At 41.2% G+C, this 20517-nt stretch overlaps 2 protein-coding genes and 2 long non-coding RNA genes across 12 annotated transcripts in view; 2 read left to right on the forward strand and 2 right to left on the reverse strand.

The window, feature by feature from the left end:
- Positions 1-375: 375 nt before the first annotated feature.
- Positions 376-2485, reverse strand: LOC143490325 (uncharacterized). Its single transcript, XR_013124933.1, has 4 exons — positions 2331-2485; positions 1417-1481; positions 839-941; positions 376-641 (listed from the first exon to the last, which is right to left on the reverse strand). It is a non-coding gene; the product is annotated as an uncharacterized LOC143490325 (long non-coding RNA).
- An 83-nt stretch (positions 2486-2568) lies between these two features.
- pld3 (phospholipase D family member 3) lies at positions 2569-14107 on the forward strand. Of its 3 annotated transcripts, none has more exons than XM_076988923.1 (11): positions 2569-2657; positions 5483-5530; positions 5672-5829; positions 6079-6259; positions 6344-6461; positions 8196-8323; positions 8928-9125; positions 9557-9696; positions 9830-9995; positions 10369-10468; positions 10654-14107. In XM_076988923.1, the coding sequence occupies exons 2-11, from the start codon at positions 5483-5485 to the stop codon at positions 10869-10871; spliced, it is 1455 nt and encodes a 484-aa protein (XP_076845038.1). In that variant the 5' UTR covers positions 2569-2657; the 3' UTR covers positions 10872-14107. The 3 variants fall into 3 exon arrangements, with proteins under 3 accessions (XP_076845038.1, XP_076845045.1, XP_076845055.1); XM_076988930.1 differs by having other exon boundaries at positions 2651-2780; XM_076988940.1 differs by lacking the exon at positions 2569-2657 and adding an exon at positions 3441-4664.
- The window catches only part of LOC143490239 (uncharacterized), a 43506-nt gene continuing 34392 nt past the window's right edge, over positions 11404-20517 (reverse strand). The window contains exons 1-4 of one of the 5 annotated variants that reach the window (XM_076988871.1): positions 16725-17209; positions 16303-16481; positions 14630-16133; positions 11404-14265 (exon numbers count right to left, since the gene is read on the reverse strand). In XM_076988871.1, the coding sequence (XP_076844986.1) occupies positions 14095-14265; positions 14630-16133; positions 16303-16481; positions 16725-17024 (2154 nt within the window). In that variant the 5' untranslated portion in view covers positions 17025-17209 and the 3' untranslated portion in view covers positions 11404-14094. Of the gene's footprint in view, positions 14266-14629; positions 16134-16302; positions 17211-20517 lie in introns of those variants that run through there. The other 4 variants (XM_076988879.1, XM_076988862.1, XM_076988856.1 and 1 more) reach the window with 4 other exon arrangements.
- LOC143490316 (uncharacterized) lies at positions 16328-19595 on the forward strand. Of its 3 annotated transcripts, none has more exons than XR_013124927.1 (4): positions 16328-16800; positions 18141-18338; positions 18635-18794; positions 19083-19595. It is a non-coding gene; the product is annotated as an uncharacterized LOC143490316 (long non-coding RNA). The 3 variants fall into 3 exon arrangements; XR_013124930.1 differs by lacking the exon at positions 18141-18338 and having other exon boundaries at positions 16328-16513; positions 16756-16800; XR_013124925.1 differs by lacking the exon at positions 18141-18338.

Here is a 20517-nt window from a genome sequence, read left to right on the forward strand (position 1 = left end):
AGGTAAGTAGGATGTAGGTCGTAAAGATTTCACAGCAGTTAAATTGTGTTTATACATTTTCTCTTCTCTTTTTCTAGATAGATAGATAGATAGATAGATAGATAGATAGATAGATAGATAGATAGATAGATAGATAGATAGATAGATAGATAGATAGATAGATAGATTTCTCTGGAAAACTGCACTATAATTTTGAATATCTCTACATCTCTTACTACTGGAGTCTTGTGTGTGTGTGTGTGTGTGTGTGTTTGTGTGTGTGCTTGCGTTTTCAGTCACTTCTGGCCATCAGAAACATTTAATGATCAAAACAAGAGTAAACTAAACAGAGTAAACTAAGTGAAGCACAAAACCTTTAAAACACAGATTGCAAGTCTTGCTGCCAAAATTATAAACTTGGCACTCTGAAATGGTAGAAATGACAAATAGATAATATCAGAGGGTGTGAACCTTTCTTCACCTACCTGTGCACCTGACTTGCTAATTGCATCCTGGATAGCCTGCGGAGGTTCCTGGCTCGCCCATAACTGCCTTTAGGTTATTCAGCGTCAAAACACAGGCCGTCTATTCCCAATAAGAGTTTGCACCTATCTGTTAGGCACACAGCCTGGATCCTTCAGCGCTGACTTAAGGTGACTCGCCTAGGATGGATGATATTCGCTAACATGTGGGAGATTAAAAGAGCAACCACACTGTGCATAGGTTAAAAGGCTCATAGAAGGAGTGTAGACTGAAAGTAATAGGGGAGATCAGGGAGGGTTGTAATACACTTTGTTCCAGCACCTAGAACTCACACAATATTTGGGTTAGAGTTCCCAAATTTTTACAATGTACTTACTCTTCATTGTCTGGAAATATCGACATTTCCATCTTCTCCAGATGTATCTTGATAAATACATGCCAAATACAAGTTCCACAACTGAGGTAGGTTGTAACACAACCTGAGGTAAATTGTAACAAGAAGAGTGCAAATAAAAAAATTGAGATCACACCCGAAAATATGCATCAAATTCAATTATTTGTGAATGATCCAGTAGTAGGACCTAAATATATTATTATTTAAATTTGATGATAAACAATGTAAAGCTTATTCACAGCCATACCAACTCAGCACACATTAAAAAATTGAGACATATCCTAAAAAAGTCTAACAAGTTAATCTGAAACTGTTCTGATGCTCTCTAGGCCTGTCTCAATCATACAAAAAACAAAACTGTTGTCCCAGTTCAGTGAGCAGTGCACACATTTTCCTGCTACACACCGAACACAGTTTGCCTGCTGTGAAAGCCCACACTGGGCAGCTGTCACACTGGGCATTGCTCTCTGAGGTTTTGTAATTTCTTTCAGTATCTGCTCAATGCCACATGCAGAATATTATTGGTGATGGGTGTATTGTCTTTGCCTGCCTCCTGTTACCTGATGCAGGTTTAAGCATGTGTGTAGGCACAACTCCATAGATTTCTCATCCACTATCTTGGATGCTGAAAAAATGAGTATCAAGGAAAAGGGATAGAAAATGTTTTAGTTATTATGTGGTTAGTAACACTTTTTAAAGAAATGTTACAACCACCCGCACCCCCGTCAACCAATAGTAGGGTGGTTTGAAATGGTCATAGGTTAAATACCTCACATTTTACCTAAGACTACTCTTTAAATATAGGCCTAATACAAATATCATTTCAAATTAACCAATGCTAATCAAAATATAGAATTGGGTCAAAATGTGTTTGGCAGTAAAATCTGCAAAGTTCTTCACACAGCTATGGAATTTCACGTAATTCAAGAAAGACGTGGTCGTACGTTAAATTTATCACATCATTTTTAGTCATCCCTTAATGGTTTACAAGCAACACCTCAAAAACCAATCCCGATCTCTCCAATAGGCCTTTAGCGCCCTCTTCTGGTGAAACACTAGAAAGATATATCAATTGCAATGTAACGATGTTTTTGTCACGTTGTACAGTGTTAGAATTTACTTTAAGTAAGTAGACTAGCTTCCGTAAAGTCGTCGACATCTAAAAGGAGAAAAATGACACAAAATTACAGTAATGCGTCTTAAACCGTAGCTGCAAGCTATAACAAAAAATGCTTCGTAACACGTCAACTTGACAACTCTACTACCAAAGTATTTCATGTGATACCGGATATTAAAACATCGCTATCCATGCTGCAGGTGCTGCTGATCACTAAGATATGACTTTAAAACAAAAATCGTTTAATGTCGCGTGTGATATTAACCCAACGTCTGCTTTTTCAATTGCTCAGTACACGTCATCATGCTTGTTTTCATTTATGTTCAAAAATACCAGGTGACACAGAAAAATAGTTACATGAAAGCGTTCTTGCTCAGCCCGATTCTCTCAGAGCGGAGGAGCCAGTGAAATATGGTGTACAGCGTTACTCTGTAACGTAGAGCACTGGAGACGTCATTAAAGCCATTAAAATAGTTACATTAAAGTGTTGTTGCTCAGCCCAATACTCGAGTACGCCCACAGCGTTACTCTGTAACGTAGAGCACTAAAGAGGCTGCATAATCACTGGACACGTCATTCGGTTTCCCGCATCCTATTGGTCGAGCGTTTGATCACATGATGACATGTACACTTACCGTACAAGAAAAGCAGACTTGACCGCAGTAATGATCTGAAGACTGGGAAGTAGGTTTATTTCATATCTATTTTGTTACATTTAAACTTGTTATTTTTCTATTTTATAAGAAGTCCCCATATTTTAGTCGAACCGCACTGTTAAACAAGACGGGCAACATTAGCTGTTTTAATGTAAGGACTTTGACTGTTGTATAGCCTATTGTTTACGAAAGCACTTTGAATGCTTTTAACTTTAGTTTTTAGTCCTCGATTTGTATGATTAACTGTGTGCTGAGATAAAATGTGTTTATGTTCTCGGACGACTAAAATTTATAAGATGCAACTCGGCAGAACTGCCTATGTTGTCAAATAAAATAGGATATAATATCATTCTTTGTTTAGAGGCTATTTTAGTACAAGATATGCCCTGCGTAAGTTGGGTCTAACAAGATTTTAATACAAGACAAACTGGGTGACTTTTACTGTGGTTTGCTTACCACATGTGATCTCAGTTTCTATGTTTCGTGTCATAATAATTATTGGGCAACACGAAATCAACTAAAAACGAACCTTAATTCACACACAATTTATTTGTTCCGCATCAGCAGAAATGCACTTGCTTTCAGTGCTTTTACAGTTCGTACTACTTGCTCATAAAAGTACATTAAATGTACATTATACTTAATATAAAGACAATTAATTTACATAGGACTATAGATGATTGGTAGATCTTCCATGTTATGTTCATGTTCCATGAAATTCCATGTTAAATAGATGAATACATCCTTATTGATCCCGATGTAAATTGTGGGAAATAACAGTGAAACCTTTAACAAAGCTCACACATGGAAAAATAACATGGTTGTTAATAGTTCTTTCTGCATTTGAGCTACACTATATTGCCAAAAGTATTTGTTCACCCATCCAAATGATCGGAATCAGGTGTTCCAATTACTTCTATGGCCACAAGTGTATAAAATTAAGCACCTAGGCATGCAGACTGTTTTTACAAACATTAGTGTAAGAATGGGTCGCTCTCAGGAGCTCAGTGAATTGCAGCGTGGAACTGTGATAGGATGCCACCTGTGCAACAAATCCAGTTGAGAAATTACCTCCTCACTCCTAAATTTTCTACAGTCACCTATCAGTTGTGTTATAACAAAATGGAGGTGTTTGGGAATGACAACAACTCAGCCATGAAGTGGTAGGACATGTAAACTGACAGAGTGGGGTCAGCGGATGCTGAAGCACATAGTGTGAAGAGGTCTCCAACTTTCTGCAGAGTCAATCACTACAGACATCCAAACTTCATGTGGCCTTCAGATTAGATCAAGAACAGTGCACAGAGAGATTCATGGAATGGGTTTCCATGGTCGAGCAGCTGCATCCAAGCCATACATCACCAAGTTCAATGCAAAGCATTGGATGCAGTGGTGTAAAGCATGCCGCCATTGGACTCTAGAGCAGTGAAGGTGTGTTCTCTGGAGTGATGAATCGAGATTCTCCATCTGGCTATCTGATGGATGAGTCTGAGTTCGGCGGTTGCTAAGAGAACGTTACTTGTCTGACTGCATTGTGCCAAGTGTAAAATTTGGTGGAGGGTGGATTATGGTGTGAGGTTATTTTTCAGGAGCTGAGCTTGGCCCCTTAGTTCCAGTGAAAGGAACTCTGAATGCTTCAGCATACCAAGACATTGTAGACAAGTCCATGCTGCCAACTTTGTGGGAACAGTGTAGAGCTGACCCCTTCCTCTTCCAACATGATTGCATCAGTGCACAAAGCAAAGTCCATAAAGACATGGATGGCAGAGTCTGGTGTGGATGAACTTGGCTGGCCTGCACAGAGTCCTGACTTCAACCCGATTGGGATGAATCTGAGCGGAGACTGAAAGCCAGGCCTTCTTGTCCAACATCAGTATGTGACCTCACAAATGTGCTTCTGGAGGATGGTCAAAAATCTCCATAAACACACCTTGTGGACAGCCTTCCCAGAAGACTTGAAGCTATTCTAGATTCAAAGGGTGGTCCAACGTCATATTAGGAATGGGATGTCACTTGAGCTCATAAGTCAAGGAAGGTGAGCAAATACTTTTGGCAATACATGGTCATAACTTTCTTTGGTGCAGACAACATTTCAAAGCGTTTCAGTAGTGATGCAAAAGTCATCATATAAATGCAACTCTATTATGATTCGGGCCTAACGCCCAGCCACCGTGTTGGAGGAAATCAACCCGCCTCATGATCTGGTCACATTTGTACCAGATAAGGACATCTTGCTCATGACTTGAAGATGAACTAGTCACGTTCATTGTTTTTCTCCTCGTAACTCCAAAACTGCTTCCTCTTTTGCAGCACATTTTAACTGTTCAGCGCCAGGGCATTGTGCAATCTGGCTGCAGTGTGTGTGGTCAACATGGTCATCAGGAGGGCCCCAGAACAGTGCTGTCTGTGCAGCACGAATGCTGACGCTCACTGGCTCTGTTCTGCATTATGAGACAGACTGCATTTAGGAGATTAAGTACACAAATTAAATATTATATCTCATCGTTTTGGCGCCCCCTCTAGTGCAGCGCCCCTATGCATCGCATACGCTGCATACCCCCTTTTTGCGTCACTGCTCACACAAACACAGAGTTGCGTCCATACCTAACCATTTGTGTGTGGTGTAGTCAGCATGTCCTAACATGTTTTATGTGACTCACCATTGTACAGTCTCAGAATCAACATTTCCTTTTTTTGCCAGGTCAAGTTCTCTTTTAAATGTGTCAGGAACGTCCACAACATCCACAAATCTGAAATCACATATGAAAAATTTGTATGAGAAAATGTAAAACATTTCATTTATTTATTTAAGTTGTTGACTTGAATGACCTTCTGGATGTTGTTTCTTTGCAGATGGCTGAAGTGGAGTGGAACAAAACAGAGGTCCAGAAACCTCTGAAGGTACAAAAGGAAACTGTACCAAATTAAACATTCGTATCTTTCTCCTTAAAAGACACAGAAAAAGAATCTTTTCTAATTTATAACCTTAACATTAGTTTAGTGTAAGGCTAATATCTTGTGTTCATGTGTGTGTCCATGCAGCATTACAGGTGTCTGGTAGTCATCACTTGTCTCACCACTGTACTGCTCATACTCCTTGTCCTCCAAACTCTTCTGGTTCCTGCCACTACTACAGCATCCAGACCTCTCGGGCTGCAGGTGCAACCTTCTATTATGGAAACCTGCCTTGACCCCTGCAGGTGAGCATGTGCATTAATGGTCTCCAGTCTGCATTCTCATTTGAGGTGCTGCAATCTGGGCTTGCAGGAGCAAGTATAGCCCTGTTGTTTGAAAGACAGGCTTCTTGGATACTTTGACCACTACTGCTGCATTCTCACAGCTGCAGTTTCAAAACACTACTCACTACTGCTTCTGCTTTTGTGGCTGCAGAGGAAAAAAAATATGATTTACTGTTCTAATGAAAAGTGTCTGTTGTGATTTATGTGCAGATTTGTTTTGGTTGAGAGCATCCCAGTGGGTATGGAATTCAATTCCTCCACCACTCACCTGTCCATCTATGAGACCTGGCACAACCTCATCTTGGAGGCTCAGAGCAGCCTGGATATTGCCTCATTTTACTGGACACTGACAAATAAGGACACAAAAACACACGAGCACACAGCCAGTCAGGTATGGATATGTAGAAAACTATAGATTTCAGCAACCAATGAGATGTCGCTCTTTGGATATATTGTGGATTGTTCTGTGCTGTAGGGTGAGAAGATACTGCAAGAGCTTGCACAGCTCTCGGGGAAGATATCGGTGCGGGTTGCTGTGAGTTCTCCTTCAGAAACACAGCCAAAAGATGACCTTAAGCTTCTTGCTGATTCTGGTAAACACCTGGAGCTAGTTCTGTTTTTGAATTTGAATCACTTTTGATTTATGCTGCTGGTGGAGGTTTCTCATAACAGGCTAGAGCACACAGTCCACATTTTTGCTATATACTTGCTCCCAGCACAACTGTGCAGTGTTCTTGGTGCAGGTGAAGGAACATTTGGACTGTCTAAAAGTCTGAAAAGCCTAAATTGGGAACTAGTTACTACAGTTGTAGGCTACAAGCTTTTTGGTGAGATATGGTCAGAAGTTAACCTCAGGATAAACATATCTGGTTATATGTATACACTGTTTGCACAATTAATAGGCAAGTGAGTATTTTGACTGTATTATCATTTTGAGGAATATTTGTAACTCCAAGTTGGAGAAACTTGAATGCTTAATGGATTTAAGATGGTGTGTCTGTGTAATGAAGGGGCGTGGCCTAAGGAGATCAACACCATATTTCAAGGTGTGCACAATTATTAGGCAACAACGATTATTAGGCAGCTTTTTTCTTTAGGCAAAATGGGCCAAAGAAAGATTTAAGTGACTCTGAAAAGTACAAAATTACCAAAGGTCTCTCAGAGGGATGCAGCATCCTTGCAATTGCAAAGATATTGGGGTGTAATCACAGAACCATCAAACGTTTCGTTGCAAATAGTCAACAGGGTCACAAGAAACATGTTGAGGAAAAAAGACATAGATTAACTGCCAAGGATTTGAGAAGAATCAAACGTGAAGCTACCAGGAACCCATTATCTTCCAGTTCTGTCATATTCCATAACTGCAATCTCCCTGGAGTACCACCACTGAACAAGACACGTAAGCTGAAGTGTCTAGACTGGTCCAAGAAATATCTGAAGACAGATTTACCAAAGGTTTTATGGACTGATGAGAGTGACACTTCACAGACCAGATGGATGGGCCTGTGGCTTGATCAGTAATGGGCACAGAACTCCACTTCAAGTCAGACGCCAACAAAGTGGAGGTGGGGTACTGGTATGGGCTGATATCATTAAAGATGAGCTGGTCAGTCCTGCACAAAAAGTTGATCGTCAACTGATCAAGAAACTGACAGACCCCATGAAAGGAATTCTTATTGAGAAGAAGGGTGGCTATATTGGTCACTGATCTTTTTTTATGTCAGAAATGCTTATTGGAATGATTTGAGTTGATTTTTTATAATTCTCACTTGAACAGATGAAAAAGTAACATGTGAAAATGTGTTTTCCATTTGGCTGCATAATAATTCTGCACAATAATAGTTGCCCAATAATGGTGCACATACAGATATTCTCCAAAGAAAGCCCAAACTTCACTTTTACTTTCATGTTTGAGGTTTATTGACTTTTTGGATTAATCAAGAGCACTGTAGTTGGTGATTAATTAAAATAATCCTCAAAAATAAGACTCACCTAATAATGGTGCACACAGTGTAATTGTGTGCTTGTAATGGCCTCTGTTATGAATTACCTGACAGAAAATGGCAGGTGCTGTCTGCATGTTTTAATTTATAAATGCATACATATGAGTTCATGCTATATGTTGTAATTTAAATCGGTATGAATGTAACTGGAATGTAACCAGGTTGACACAATGCAGAAAAGGAAACAGGACCCACATACAGTCAATAACCTAACTTACAAGTATAATCACGATGTCAGGTGTTTTCGATTACAAATTAAAGTTAACTATAAAATTCTCAGGGATGTACCTTTGTGCACATGGTGATGTTTCCTGTCTGTCACAGGTGCTGATGTGAGGATGGTGAACATGAGAGAGTTAACGTCTGGTGTACTGCACACCAAATTCTGGGTGGTTGACAAGAAGCACATTTACATTGGCAGTGCCAACATGGACTGGAGATCTTTAACCCAGGTAACTGTTGTCCATCCCGGTCCAGCACTGCCCACCCTTTGCTGTCAATGTATCTATAGTTCACAGGGCTTTTGGTACCTTTTAGGAAGCTTTATAGGGCAGTCATGGCCTGGTGGTAGGGAACTGGTCTTGTGACCGGAGGGTCGTGGGTTCGATTCCCAGAACTGAGGCCATGACTGAGGTGCCCTTGAGCAAGGCACCTAACCCCAACTGCTCCCCGGGCGCCGGGCTAGGGCTGGCCACCGCTCTGGGCACGTGTGATCCACAGCCCTCTAGTAATCACTAGTGTGTGTGTGTGTGTGTGTGTGTGTGTGTTCTAACTGCACAGATGGGTTAAAAGCGGAGGACAAATTTCGATTGCGGTGTAAAAATCACAATTGACAAAATACGGCACATTTACATTTATAGTTCCCATTTCTAAGCAAAATTATCAGTGTCCGTCATTTTAGTGGTAAATGTAAAAACACAAATTTGAAATTTTCATGCTCTACCAAATCTGGTTCAAATTCTTAGCTATTTGCAAATACTTAAAAACTTGAACAAGCTGTATGTTCTGTTGGACAGATCCCAGATTCACATGTTGTGTTGTCTGCTAACTACTCAGGTGAAAGAGCTTGGGGCGGTTGTGTATAATTGCAGCTGCTTGGCCAGTGACATAGGGAAGATCTTTGAAGCCTATTGGTTCCTAGCTGAGAGTAAGGCGATCCCCTCCCCCTGGCCTAGCCAATACTCTACCCTGTACAACAAGGACACACCCATGCAACTGTTACTCAATGGAACGGACTCCAGGGTCTACGTCTCAGTAAGTAAGGACTCTTTCATAAAGAATAGTGAGCAGTGTTACAGTGGGTAACTGGAGTAACAACAGAACCACTTCTACTTTAAAAGTAGTTTAGAGTAACTATTAGCATGATTTGGCAGATATGTTCAATTGTGCATGGACCATTTTTAAATGTATGTATTTATTTGTTGTATTTTCTCCTCCACTAGGTTGGGTATTTTCAGAACTGTAAAATATCCATAGTGGTAGAATATATAGTATATATTATAATAGTATAACAGCAATAATACTGTAGTGCATGATTTTAAGGCAGCACTTCATTTATTGAATTGTCCCACCAAGCCTGTTGGCCATGAAACACTTTACATCAGAGAATAATTCTATGAATAGTTTAGAATGTTACGGGGGTTTCCAATGTTAATTGGTTAGAAGTTTCATGGTTCTTCTTCCAGAGTTCTCCTCCATCTCTGTGTGCTGAAGGGAGAACTTCAGACCTGCAGGCTATCCTGAGTGTCATCAGAGATGCCCAACAGTTTGTATACATTGCTGTGATGAACTACCTGCCCACTATGGAGTATTCATCTTCAAAAAGGTTTGCACTGAGCAGTACTGAATGTTTACTAAACATGCAAAAGTAAAGATAAATTGAGAAAGAGATATGGTTTTGGATTAATGGATCATAAAACAAAAAAAACCTCAGGTGTTGATGTTTGGCTGTGCTGCAGATACTGGGCCTCCATTGACACAGAGATAAGGCGTGTGGCGTATGAGCAGAAGGTTCGCGTGCGTCTGCTCATCAGCTGCTGGAGCAGCAGCTCGCCGCTCATGTTTCCATTCCTGCGCTCGCTGGCCGCTGTGCAGGCCCCCAGGAACAAGCTGGACATACAGGTGGTGAGTGGCCACGCTGCAGAACTTTGAGGGTGTAAAACGTTCGCCGTGTGGGGCTAGTGAAGAGCGTGTAGCTTCAGCATGAGCTGCAGTGATGCTGTCTGGCCAGGAAGAATGGAGGTTGTGGAAGAGAGTATAAACCGGAATACAAGCAATTCAAGTGTTTCGTAAAACAGCCCCTCTGCTCCAACTACATGAAGAAATGATGCTTCAGACTGCTGGTATAAGCTGGTAAATGAGCAGGAAAATGCAGTGATTGCTGCTCAAGGCTGTCCAGGATCTCAATTCTGTGAAGATTCTCACAGTTTTCATTTATTTGTTTTCATGCTGTGGAGTGATGCAGTCAAGCCGATAATAACTGCTTTTTTTTGTACAGAAAATCTTCATTGTGCCTGCCAGCCCCAGTCAAAAGAAAATCCCTTATGCCCGGGTGAACCATAACAAGTACATGGTGACAGACAAAGTTGCTTACATAGGTATGATATTTTCTCAGTGGAGCATTCATCTTTTTTTAAGCCATAGCTAGGACTACATTCCTCAATCCTCAGCAGCCTTGCCTTTCTTATTTCTCTTCAAATTTCTCATTTGACATTCTATCAAATGACCACTAGAGGATGCTATAAACCTTAGTAGAGTTGAATTTCATTTTCATATTCTGCAGGAACATCTAACTGGTCTGGGGATTACTTTGTGAATACGGCTGGCTCTGCATTGGTGGTGAATCAGACGTCTGCGCAGTCCATGGGCGCCACAGTGCAGGAACAGCTCCAGGCTGTGTTTGAGAGAGACTGGGATTCTTCATATAGCACTCAACTTGGTCACAATACCAACATCAACGATTTATGTGACCTACAGCCTACGCAGTCCTCGGGCCTGTGACCCGACCAGTACAAAAAGTAGGGGGGTGCTGGTGTTTACTGTGGACCTGTTACCCTGGTGTTTTAGGCCTCTTTCTGTGTTTATGCACAAGAAGTCCTGTGGGCCTTACGAGCAGTGGCCTGTGTCTCATTGGTCTACGTACGGGATGCAGCTGGAGAATGCTTTAAACCTTGGTGTTGCCTGCTGTGCACAGCTGACCATGTTTGCATGACTTTTGTAAAGTCAAAACACGGCAGCAGTCAAAATTCTGTGGAAAAAAAGTCACATAGGAAGAGCTTGGAAGTGCTTCTTTTTGTCATTTGATAAGTAATTTTCTCAGTTATTTTTTAAGGTAGCAAGTAGCATTATGCACTAGCATTTTTTTAATGGTGCAGTATCTCCAAACATGTTTCTCCTCAGACTGTGAGCCACAGGGGGTAGGAATCAGAGAGATGTGTGGCTTTTTAAGCATTAGTGTTTTATTAGAGACTACTTAGGCCCAGACATTCCAAGTAGTTTGGAACCAGGCTAGTAATGCACACAAGGAATCCTACTGTCATAGTGATACTAACCTGTGCGCAGTTTTTTTTTTTGTTTTTTTTATTATTATTTTTGGTTTTCCTGTGACTAAATATATACTGCTCAAAAAAAATTAAGGCAACACTAAAATAACATCCTAGATCTCAATGAATAAAATATTCCAGTTGAAAATCTTTATTTATTACATAGTGGAAGGCATTGAGAACAAAATAACATAATGGATTTGGAATCATACTCAAAATCAAAGTGGAAAATCAAATGACAGGCTGATTCAACTTCAGTGGAAATTCCTCAAGACAAGTTAAAATGAGGCTCAGTAGTGTGTGTGGCCTCCGCGTGCCTGTATGACCTCCCGACAACACCTGGGCATGCTCCTGATGAGGTGGCAGATGTTCTCCTGAATAATCTCCTCCTAGACCTGGATTAAAGCGTCAGTCAACTCCTGGACAGGCTATGGTGCAACGTGGTGTTGGTGGATGGTGTCCCAGATGTACTCGATTGGATTCAGGTCTGGGGAAAGGGCAGGCCAGTCCATAGCATCAATGCCTTCATCATGCAGGAACTGCATGCCACAACCTAGCGTTGTCATATAACAGAAGGAACCCAGGCCCACTGCGCCAGCATATTGTCTCACAATGGGTGTGAGTACCAGGACCTAATGGCAGTCAGGCTACCTCTGGCTAGCACATGGCAGTCTGTGTGGCCCTCCAAATAAATGCCTTCCCACACCATTCAATTCAATTTATTTATAAATCACATTTAAAACTGCAGCGGACCAAAGTGCTGTACAGCAGAATAAATTAAAACAGCAAAATAAAATACATATTAAATGTGAATAAATAGTAAGAAGAATAGAAAAATAAAAGATCACCACGTTAGCCAACTTCATAGGCTATAGGTTTTAAGATGGGTTTTGAATTCCTCTATGACTGTTAATGACCTGATATCCAAGGGTAATGAATTCCACAGTCTGGGATCAGCAACAGAACATGCACGGCCTCCCTTGTGGTTCAACCAAGACTGTGGGATAGCTAGCAATGATTTATTTGAAGACCGAAGTGTCCTTTGTGCTTTGTAAGGGCGTAACATGTCACTGATGTATCGCAGTGCCATACCATGGAGAGCCTTAAAAACAAAAAGTAAAACTTTAAATTGGACCCTGGCCCACTGCCAAACCGGTCATGCTGGAGGATGTTGCAGGCAGCAGAACATTCTTCGTGGTGTCTCCAGACTCTGTCATGTGCTCAGTGTGAACCTGCTCTCATCCGTGAAGAGCACAGGGCGCCAATGGCAAATCTGCAAATCTTGGTGTTCTCTGGCAAATGCCAATCACCCTGCACGGAGTTGGACTATAAGCACAAACCCCACTTGTGGACGTCGGGTCCTCATACCACCCTCATGGAGTCTGTTTCTGAAACATGGATATTAGTGGCCTGGTCATTTTGCAGGGCTCTGACACTGCTCCTCCTGTTCGTCTTTGTACAAAGGAGGAGTTAGTGGTCCTGCTGTTGGGTTGTTGCCCTCCTACGACCCCCTCCATGTCTCCTAGTGTACTGGCCCGTCTCCTGGTATCTGCTCCATGCTCTGGACACTGTGATGACCGACACAGCAAACCTTCTAGTCACAGCTCGCATTGATGTGCCATCCTGGATGAGCTGCACTACCTGAGCAACTTCTGTGGGTTGTAGACACCACATCATGCTACCTCTATGGTGAAAGAACTGACAAAACGCCAAAGTGACCAAAACATCAGCCAGAAAGGATGAGAACAGAGAAAAGGTCTGTGGTCACCACCTGCAGAAGCACTCCTTTATAGGGGGGATCTTGCTAATTGCCTCTCATTTCTACCTGTTGTCTGTTCCATTTGCACAACAGACTTGGACATTGTGTTAAGTGTTTCCTTTATTTTTTGAGCAGTGTATTTTACTTTTTGTCCCATAGTGTGATTAAGATAAGTTCCTTTTATAAGTAGAAATTGCAGCAGGATAACACCTGCCTTCCTCTTCACATACAGTATAAACACTTGCCTTCACATACAGTTTACAGACTCCTCATCTTTTAGTCTGGTGCTGCAAATGACTGGAACACACTCCAAAAACACTAAAGCCAGATTCACTTCCATTTCCTAATTTAATAATTATAAGGCTAGTGTAAGTACATGTTCCTGTTTCTCTGTTGTTTTGAACAGAACATGAATCTGCTTCTGTATTTGTCTCCCCCCTTTTATCTTTTCTCTCAAGGTTTAGGCCTACTGCTATCCAGGCCGAATAAAATCTGAATAAAATAACAAGTTGTGATTCATAACAACTTCATGCATTGTTACCCACTTGACTAACTGTAAGGGCTGGAACTGCAGTGCCACTAGTACCAGAGCTCTCCTGGTGAAACCCATGACTTGTAAAAAATTTTCATTAAGTGCTTTATGATGCTTGGCACGTTTGGTGATGAGTACATATTTAGTACATATTTAGTATCTCCACCTCAGCCCGTATGTACTTCATTCATTTAAACTGCATTTTACTTTATTCACTGTGCCAAAATGTAACAATGTTTCATTTTAATTTCTCAATATGCTGTTTTGCTGATGTCTTTATCTTTCAACAAACCTGAGTTAATATAATTCAACAATGAATTATCTGTAAAAGATTTTCAGTAGACAGAATGAACAACCAGCTTCAATATTTTATATTAACACAAATTAAATTTATATTAACACAGTTCTGTCTTTTCCATGTTGGCCAGAATCATTGGTGGAGGTAGGTGTGAGAGCTGTAGCTGCTAGATAATGGAGAGCTGGGGTGAAGGCACAGCATGCCTGACTCTGGGGTCCCGATTGCTGGGCAGTGCAGATGGCGGGTGTCAGCAAACAGATCGCCTGCTCAAAAGAGAGCAAACTAAGTTTGAACAGCTTGAACTGGAAGAGTTTCATAAATGCGTTCATATATTTATTGTTCTTTGGCATATAGAAAAAAGATAACTTGCCTGAAAAGTATAAAGTATTGTAAAGTTACTGTGAGTATATTCTGAAAAAATTTGGGACAGAAGATGGCACAAATGGATGGAGCATGGAGAGTAAGAGATTTTATGGTGTGCAGTGTAACGCTAATGTGTTGCTCCTTGTGTATATTGCAAATCAAACCACATACCTGAAATTATACAATATTATCATTGTGTCATTGTGTATTACTTCTATATTAGCCTGTTGTATTATTTCATGAAACGGGTGACATCGGCCTCACCTTCAGGTTGGTGTAGCTGCAATTTGGGGGTCTGTGCTCGCCCTGACCGTGAAGGTCTTGATCATTTGGCAGCCCCTTGACTGTGAAGAGTTGTGGAGGGTTATACAGCTCCTCAGCATAGCCCTCCATAGGTGAAAACAACACTTGAGGATTCATCATCTCCTGAGAGATCCCGAAGGATCCTGTAGATGACACATTGCTACTCTCAGCATCCATATAGATGGAAGAGATGGGACATGTCCCACTGGTGGGGTCAGAACGAGATGGGCGAGCATTGGGCTGTCTGATGGCATGTGGGTTGCCTAGCGTGGTGAGGGAAGTGAACATGGAGGCAGCATGGCTAGCTTCTTCTGTGTGGCCCAATGTCAATGAGAGGTTAACCAAGTCGTGATTAGCAGTTTCAGTGGGGTTTGACCAGGTTTGCAGCTCAGAGGTAACACCAGAATGATTGTGTATGGATCCAGCGTTGAGATCACCAGGCCAGCTGTCTGGAGTGTTTCCCCACACGCCCTCCTCAGTGATGCAAAAGCCATCCATCTTCCATGTTGTGTTCTCCACTTGGTTCAGAGATGGACTCTGTTGATGGTCCTCTGCTAGATGGACAGTTTGTCCCTCATAGTGTTCTCTCTGATGCTCCAGATCACTTACCTCTGAGATGAGGTCATGGGCTTCATTACCATAAGACTGGATTGATTTACAGCTAAGCTGGTAGGGAACTTTCAACTTGCGATAGTAATCTCCCTCTGGGCAATGTTGGCCGGCTTCATTTTCACTGCTCAAGTCATTACCATCTGAGACAAGCGAAAAATCATCCATGTGTTTGTAGATATCTTGATTTTGGTAGGGCTGAAATATCTCTTCATACCCTGCTTTTTGGCTGCAGTTCTCATCACTGTGACTTGCAGATGACGTTCTGGGGATCAGGGCTGTCTGCAGCTCTTGGAGTGACAGGTCATAGTAGCTGCGCATGTTTGGGCCATTGAGGTGTGAAAGCGTGATGAACGGATGTCTGAGGGCTGCACTAGGGTTGATCCTCTGATGAGAATCGATGGTCAAGGCTCGTTTGATGAGCTCCACCATGCAGTGGCGATCAGCTCCTTCCGCAACCGCATTCTCCTTTTGAAACACCTCATGCTCTGCGGTGTGTATGCTGCACAGCTGGTCGAGAGTGCCGAGGACATGTTTCCCATGCTTAGCAGTTTGATAGTGTTCCCCTTCCGCTTGGCTTCCCTCTGAGCTGGCACACTGCCTCAGTATCCAGGTAGGGCCACCCTTCCCAGTGTTACTGAGCTTGAAGTATAGACTACTCTTACTAGCCATGTTGAGAAGGTGAGAATTGGGAAGGCCTTGGGTTTCACAGATGTAGCGTACCTGGTCAAACTCTGAGTCTCCAGGGTAAAGAGGCCATCCCAGGACTAGCTCTGCCATGACACAGCCAAGTGACCACATATCCACCTTTTCACAGAAAGGAAGTCCCAGAAGAATCTCTGGGGATCTGTAAAACCTGGTAAAAGGATGAAAGATTAATGTGACCACTAAAATGGACATGGAGTGATCATATCAATATACAATTAAAGTATATTAGAACATTATGAATCTATGTATGTATTAAAATAGCCTATACAGAATATATTTTATAAAATCTTAAAATGCTTTAAAACATTTTTTCCGACCTGGATTGGATGTAGGGCTCTTTTACAAAACGCACTTCATTGAAAATACTGGCGGATCCAAAATCTATAAGTTTGATGCGGAAGGGATAATGACGCTGATCCACAATCATGATGTTTTCGGGTTTGACATCTGCGTGGATGATGGCCAGTTCTTTCAGCTTGGCCAGTGCTCTCAGAACCTGACAGGTGATGGTTCGAATATTGCGAACAGGTAAAGGCCTGAAGCCATTTTCCTTTTGAAATTCATACAAATTTTTTTCTAGCATTTCAAATACCAAGTAATGGTGACTGTGGTCTCGAAAGGCTTCGATAAAATTAACTATGTGACTTTTTTCCAAATTTGACCTGGAAAGAACCGCTATCAGTTTCAATTCATTTTTTATGACGCGACTTCTGTTAGCATCGTTTTTCATCATTTTTACCGCCACTATCTCCCCATCACTCCCTCTCCAGCATTTCAACACTTTTCCGAAAGTCCCTTTCCCAATCAAGTCAAAGGTATGATAAACTTCAGTTTCTGAACAGATGTCAGACATGTCGTACTGTCCTCTTGTCTTGTTGCCTTTCACTTCAATAATAAACATCGTGGTTAATAATTCGAAGTTGATAGAACATCGACGTAATAATAACAAAATATTCCACACACACACACACACACGCACACACACACACACACACACACACACACACACACACACACATACACACACACACACACACATTTATATAAATATTTATAAATTGAAAATTTGAGTTTGGATCCACAAATATGACGAGAGATTCTTTATGTGTGTGTACAGTAGCAAACATGCATCTTCACCCTTGTTCAGTATTAATGGTAATTTCGGCTCATGCTAGACCTGCTGCGGGTGAACTTTGCAGAAAATATGAAAGTTTTCGCAGATGGATAAGTGGAGATCTTAACGCTCCAGTTATATTTACACTGAAGATACTAGAATTGATTTCGCTTATTCTTGCGTCAGCCGACAATCGTTTTAGTGTGTTTCCAAATACTCGGATGGCTTAGAGTAAGCGTTATTATCTGGATATATTATAGTATTCATTATTGCCATGTTTTATTTATTTATTTGGGCTTTTTATATGACGCAGTACTAAAGATGTATCAGGGTAATTCTATCAAATATTTGGTTCCTGTGAACCTTGCTAACAGATTTACATGTTCTGGGAGAAATCATGAAGACTCCAGGACAAAGTGGATTAACTGCTAATGGGTTTAAACCCTTGAGCCAAATACCAAACAGTCCTAGACGCTTCTGCACGCTACACGGTGGTCAAACACTTGTTGCTGGTAAACGTGGAAGGTAGAATGATTTAATGACATTCAATTGGAAAATTGTCAATGTCAAACACTTTCTTACAAACGCATTGATTCATTGTGTTTTAATCTCCTAGTTGCGAATTTAATTTGCAGAATAAATGTTTAAATTCTATTGTAGAATCTTATTCCTTTAGTCATTAGTTAACAGAATGTAGAAAATGATCCCTCCCTGTTACACTCTGATAACCTAAGCTCTGATGGCTTCTGCCGGTGGATGCGGTACGTGCTGGCAGCCAGGGTGTGTCTGTGGCTGGTAGTTTCCATGACGGGAAGCCAGGGGGTCAGGAGGAGGATGTCCTGTGTTTATGGAATAGAGTTTTACCCTCCACCCTCTCCTGGTCCTATTAGTGTAGATCCTTATTGGGCTTTAAAAGACTGTTGATTATGTAATTGCAGAATACAACTGATATCTTGTAGGATCTCAGTAAATGCTATAACTTAACATTGATGAATGAACCAACACACATTTATAATCATTACATTTTCTCACTTTTAACAGTGGTTACTGCTGCTCTGTGAGTCATCAAATCTGGATGTAGTTTGCAGACCATACTTATTCCTCTATTGTCACCCTTTCCCAACATGATGGATGTGAAGCTATGACTTCATGGAGTGCCCTGATGTGATCAAGCTTCTTTTGATATGGTTGTACACCATACAGGAAACCCAACACACAGATTAGTACATTTATGTAGATGTGAGTCAATACTATGGCTGCACAATATGAACAAAACAAAAATAAATTGTGATTTTTTTTCCCTCTGATATTTACATGTAGCCTTCTGCTGTGGTAATATTGCAAAGTTCAATATTGCAAGCAAAGGTCAATATTGAATACTGAAATGATTGAATACAGAAAGGATATATAGCCCCAGTTAAAGGCGTTGAAGACATCCTTGGTTCCTTTCAAGAAAGGAAAGTGGTTGTTGCATGTTTTTTGTGAATTGGCAGGTGAGATCTTTTGCACTTTTAATTACCATCCTGTCGTTTCAGTGGACAGGCATGGTGACGAGGGTGCAGACAGCAGAAACGTGGGGCTCCCTTAACCTACCTGAGCGGCAGGCTCTCGTGCTTACACACTACCTCCAGGGGCTCCGCTACATGTGCTGGTGCATTGCTGTGTTTGTGCTTGCATGCACGTGTGAGTTTAAAGGTGGGTGTGGAGCACACAGGCCACCCATGGGGATATAAGGGTGGAGGTGCGAGTGGGTTGAGCGCCAACAAATGACGCCACACAAGATTTCTATCTAGTCAGACTTTTTGTGGTGCATGTTGTTGTGTGGGAATTTGTGCTGTGTGTTTAACCCACGCATTTAAGCTAACACAAATATTCTGTGCACTTTTAACCTGTTGTTTACAATTTTGTCCTATTTTTATGTGCAATGTATAAGAATAATAGTATGGTAACATTTCCATCTTTCTGTTTCCTTGACATTGTCAGTGTCTGCTGTGCTGTGATTGATTTGAGGCCACAGTCATGGTCATGACCAGAATCAAACCTGCTACTGGAAAAAGATGAGACTGCAGTAAATCACTACAGCCCTGACCAAAATCAAGCCCACGTGCTGTCATTCATCATGCTGTTTATCATACTAACAAAATGGTCCAGTGAAATGTAATAATGGTTTAATTAAAGATTTCAGCACCTGTATATTGTGGTGTTAAAATGACACTAAAGGATATCTGTATTCTCTTTTAAATTTCTTTGATTTAATGTTTTCCATTGTTCTCTACATATAGGTCATGTATAAGTCATAAGTATATGGTATATAGAGGATTACATATATTAGGTTGAAAAATTCTAGAACATTCAAAAAGATGTTTTCAGTTCATTATTGTTTTGCTATTGTACCTCTTCAAAGAATGTAGCCCACTCATTCACAGCTTTACCATTAGTCAATTAGTCCAGTACTCTCTTTTACATGGCTGTCCTTTTACCAGCCATGTCATTCAATTTGCTTAAGTACGAATGCTTTAAATAAACTATTGATTTTCATTTCACTTGAGCTGAGAGTCTGTGTCCTTGTGGGGTTTTGGTGGTGTGATTGAATTATAAAAGTCATTAAACTCTGCTTAGGATTAGTGTTTCAAATACAACACGAGACGTGATTTTGTGAATTTTCAACTTTTGAAGGGTTAGCAGTGTCCATGTACTATTGTATCTGGCGTTGATTTTGGACAGTGGGACCCAAGAGACTGATTCTGTATTTTGCAGATTTGGATGAGTTGGACAGAGTGATATTGCCGGTCCAGCTGTTCCACAGGGTCTATGAATACATCTAGTCCTCTTCTATTTGCATGTTGGGGCACCTAAAGCCCTGTAGGGAATAAAGCTGGGGGGAATATATACAAAATAAAGGTTTGCTACTTGTATTCTAGTAAAATATCTTAACATCATAGTCAACTACAACATTCTTGAGGGCATAGGATAACCTCTTTTAGCTTTTTGTAAAGTTTATAATTGTTTCTATCACATCTAATATTCACCCAGTTGTGGAGGTACTCTGCAGCTATAGTTTATTTATGCATGTGTGAGGGACAGTGTTTTTCTTTGGATTGTTGGAACTGAGCTCTGTCTGACAGAAGGTCCAGGGTCTGTTTTCACTAAGCTGGGTAGCAAGACCCTACAGGACCAGGGCTAAAGTGTCCGGTCAGGCAAACAAAAGATGGGGGCTTAAGCAGGGTTACAATTTGCTGACTCGTCCTTCTAGCAAAGGCCCATCATCCTATTGTCTCTCCCGATCCCAAATCTATTCTTGTTTTTCTCTTCCATCACTCAGTTCCTATGTGACCCCGCCCTCTTCCACCACCATGTTCTCTCTAAGCTATGAGCTACCGTCTGCCTTGTTGTCCATCACTGCAGTGGGCTTCAGGCC

This window comes from Brachyhypopomus gauderio, chromosome 2 (assembly GCF_052324685.1).
Source record: "Brachyhypopomus gauderio isolate BG-103 chromosome 2, BGAUD_0.2, whole genome shotgun sequence".
NCBI classification, from domain to species: Eukaryota; Metazoa; Chordata; class Actinopteri; order Gymnotiformes; family Hypopomidae; genus Brachyhypopomus; species Brachyhypopomus gauderio.

What these genes read in the sequence shown, in the direction of transcription:
- pld3 (XM_076988923.1), top strand. Translation starts at nt 5,483, where the DNA reads ATGGCTGAAGTGGAGTGGAACAAAACAGAGGTCCAGAAACCTCTGAAG. An exon ending in ACGAGCACACAGCCAGTCAG is followed by an intron (nt 6,260 to 6,343) that starts GTATGGATATGT and finishes TCTGTGCTGTAG; the next exon opens with GGTGAGAAGATACTGCAAGA. An exon ending in TAAGCTTCTTGCTGATTCTG is followed by an intron (nt 6,462 to 8,195) that starts GTAAACACCTGG and finishes TGTCTGTCACAG; the next exon opens with GTGCTGATGTGAGGATGGTG.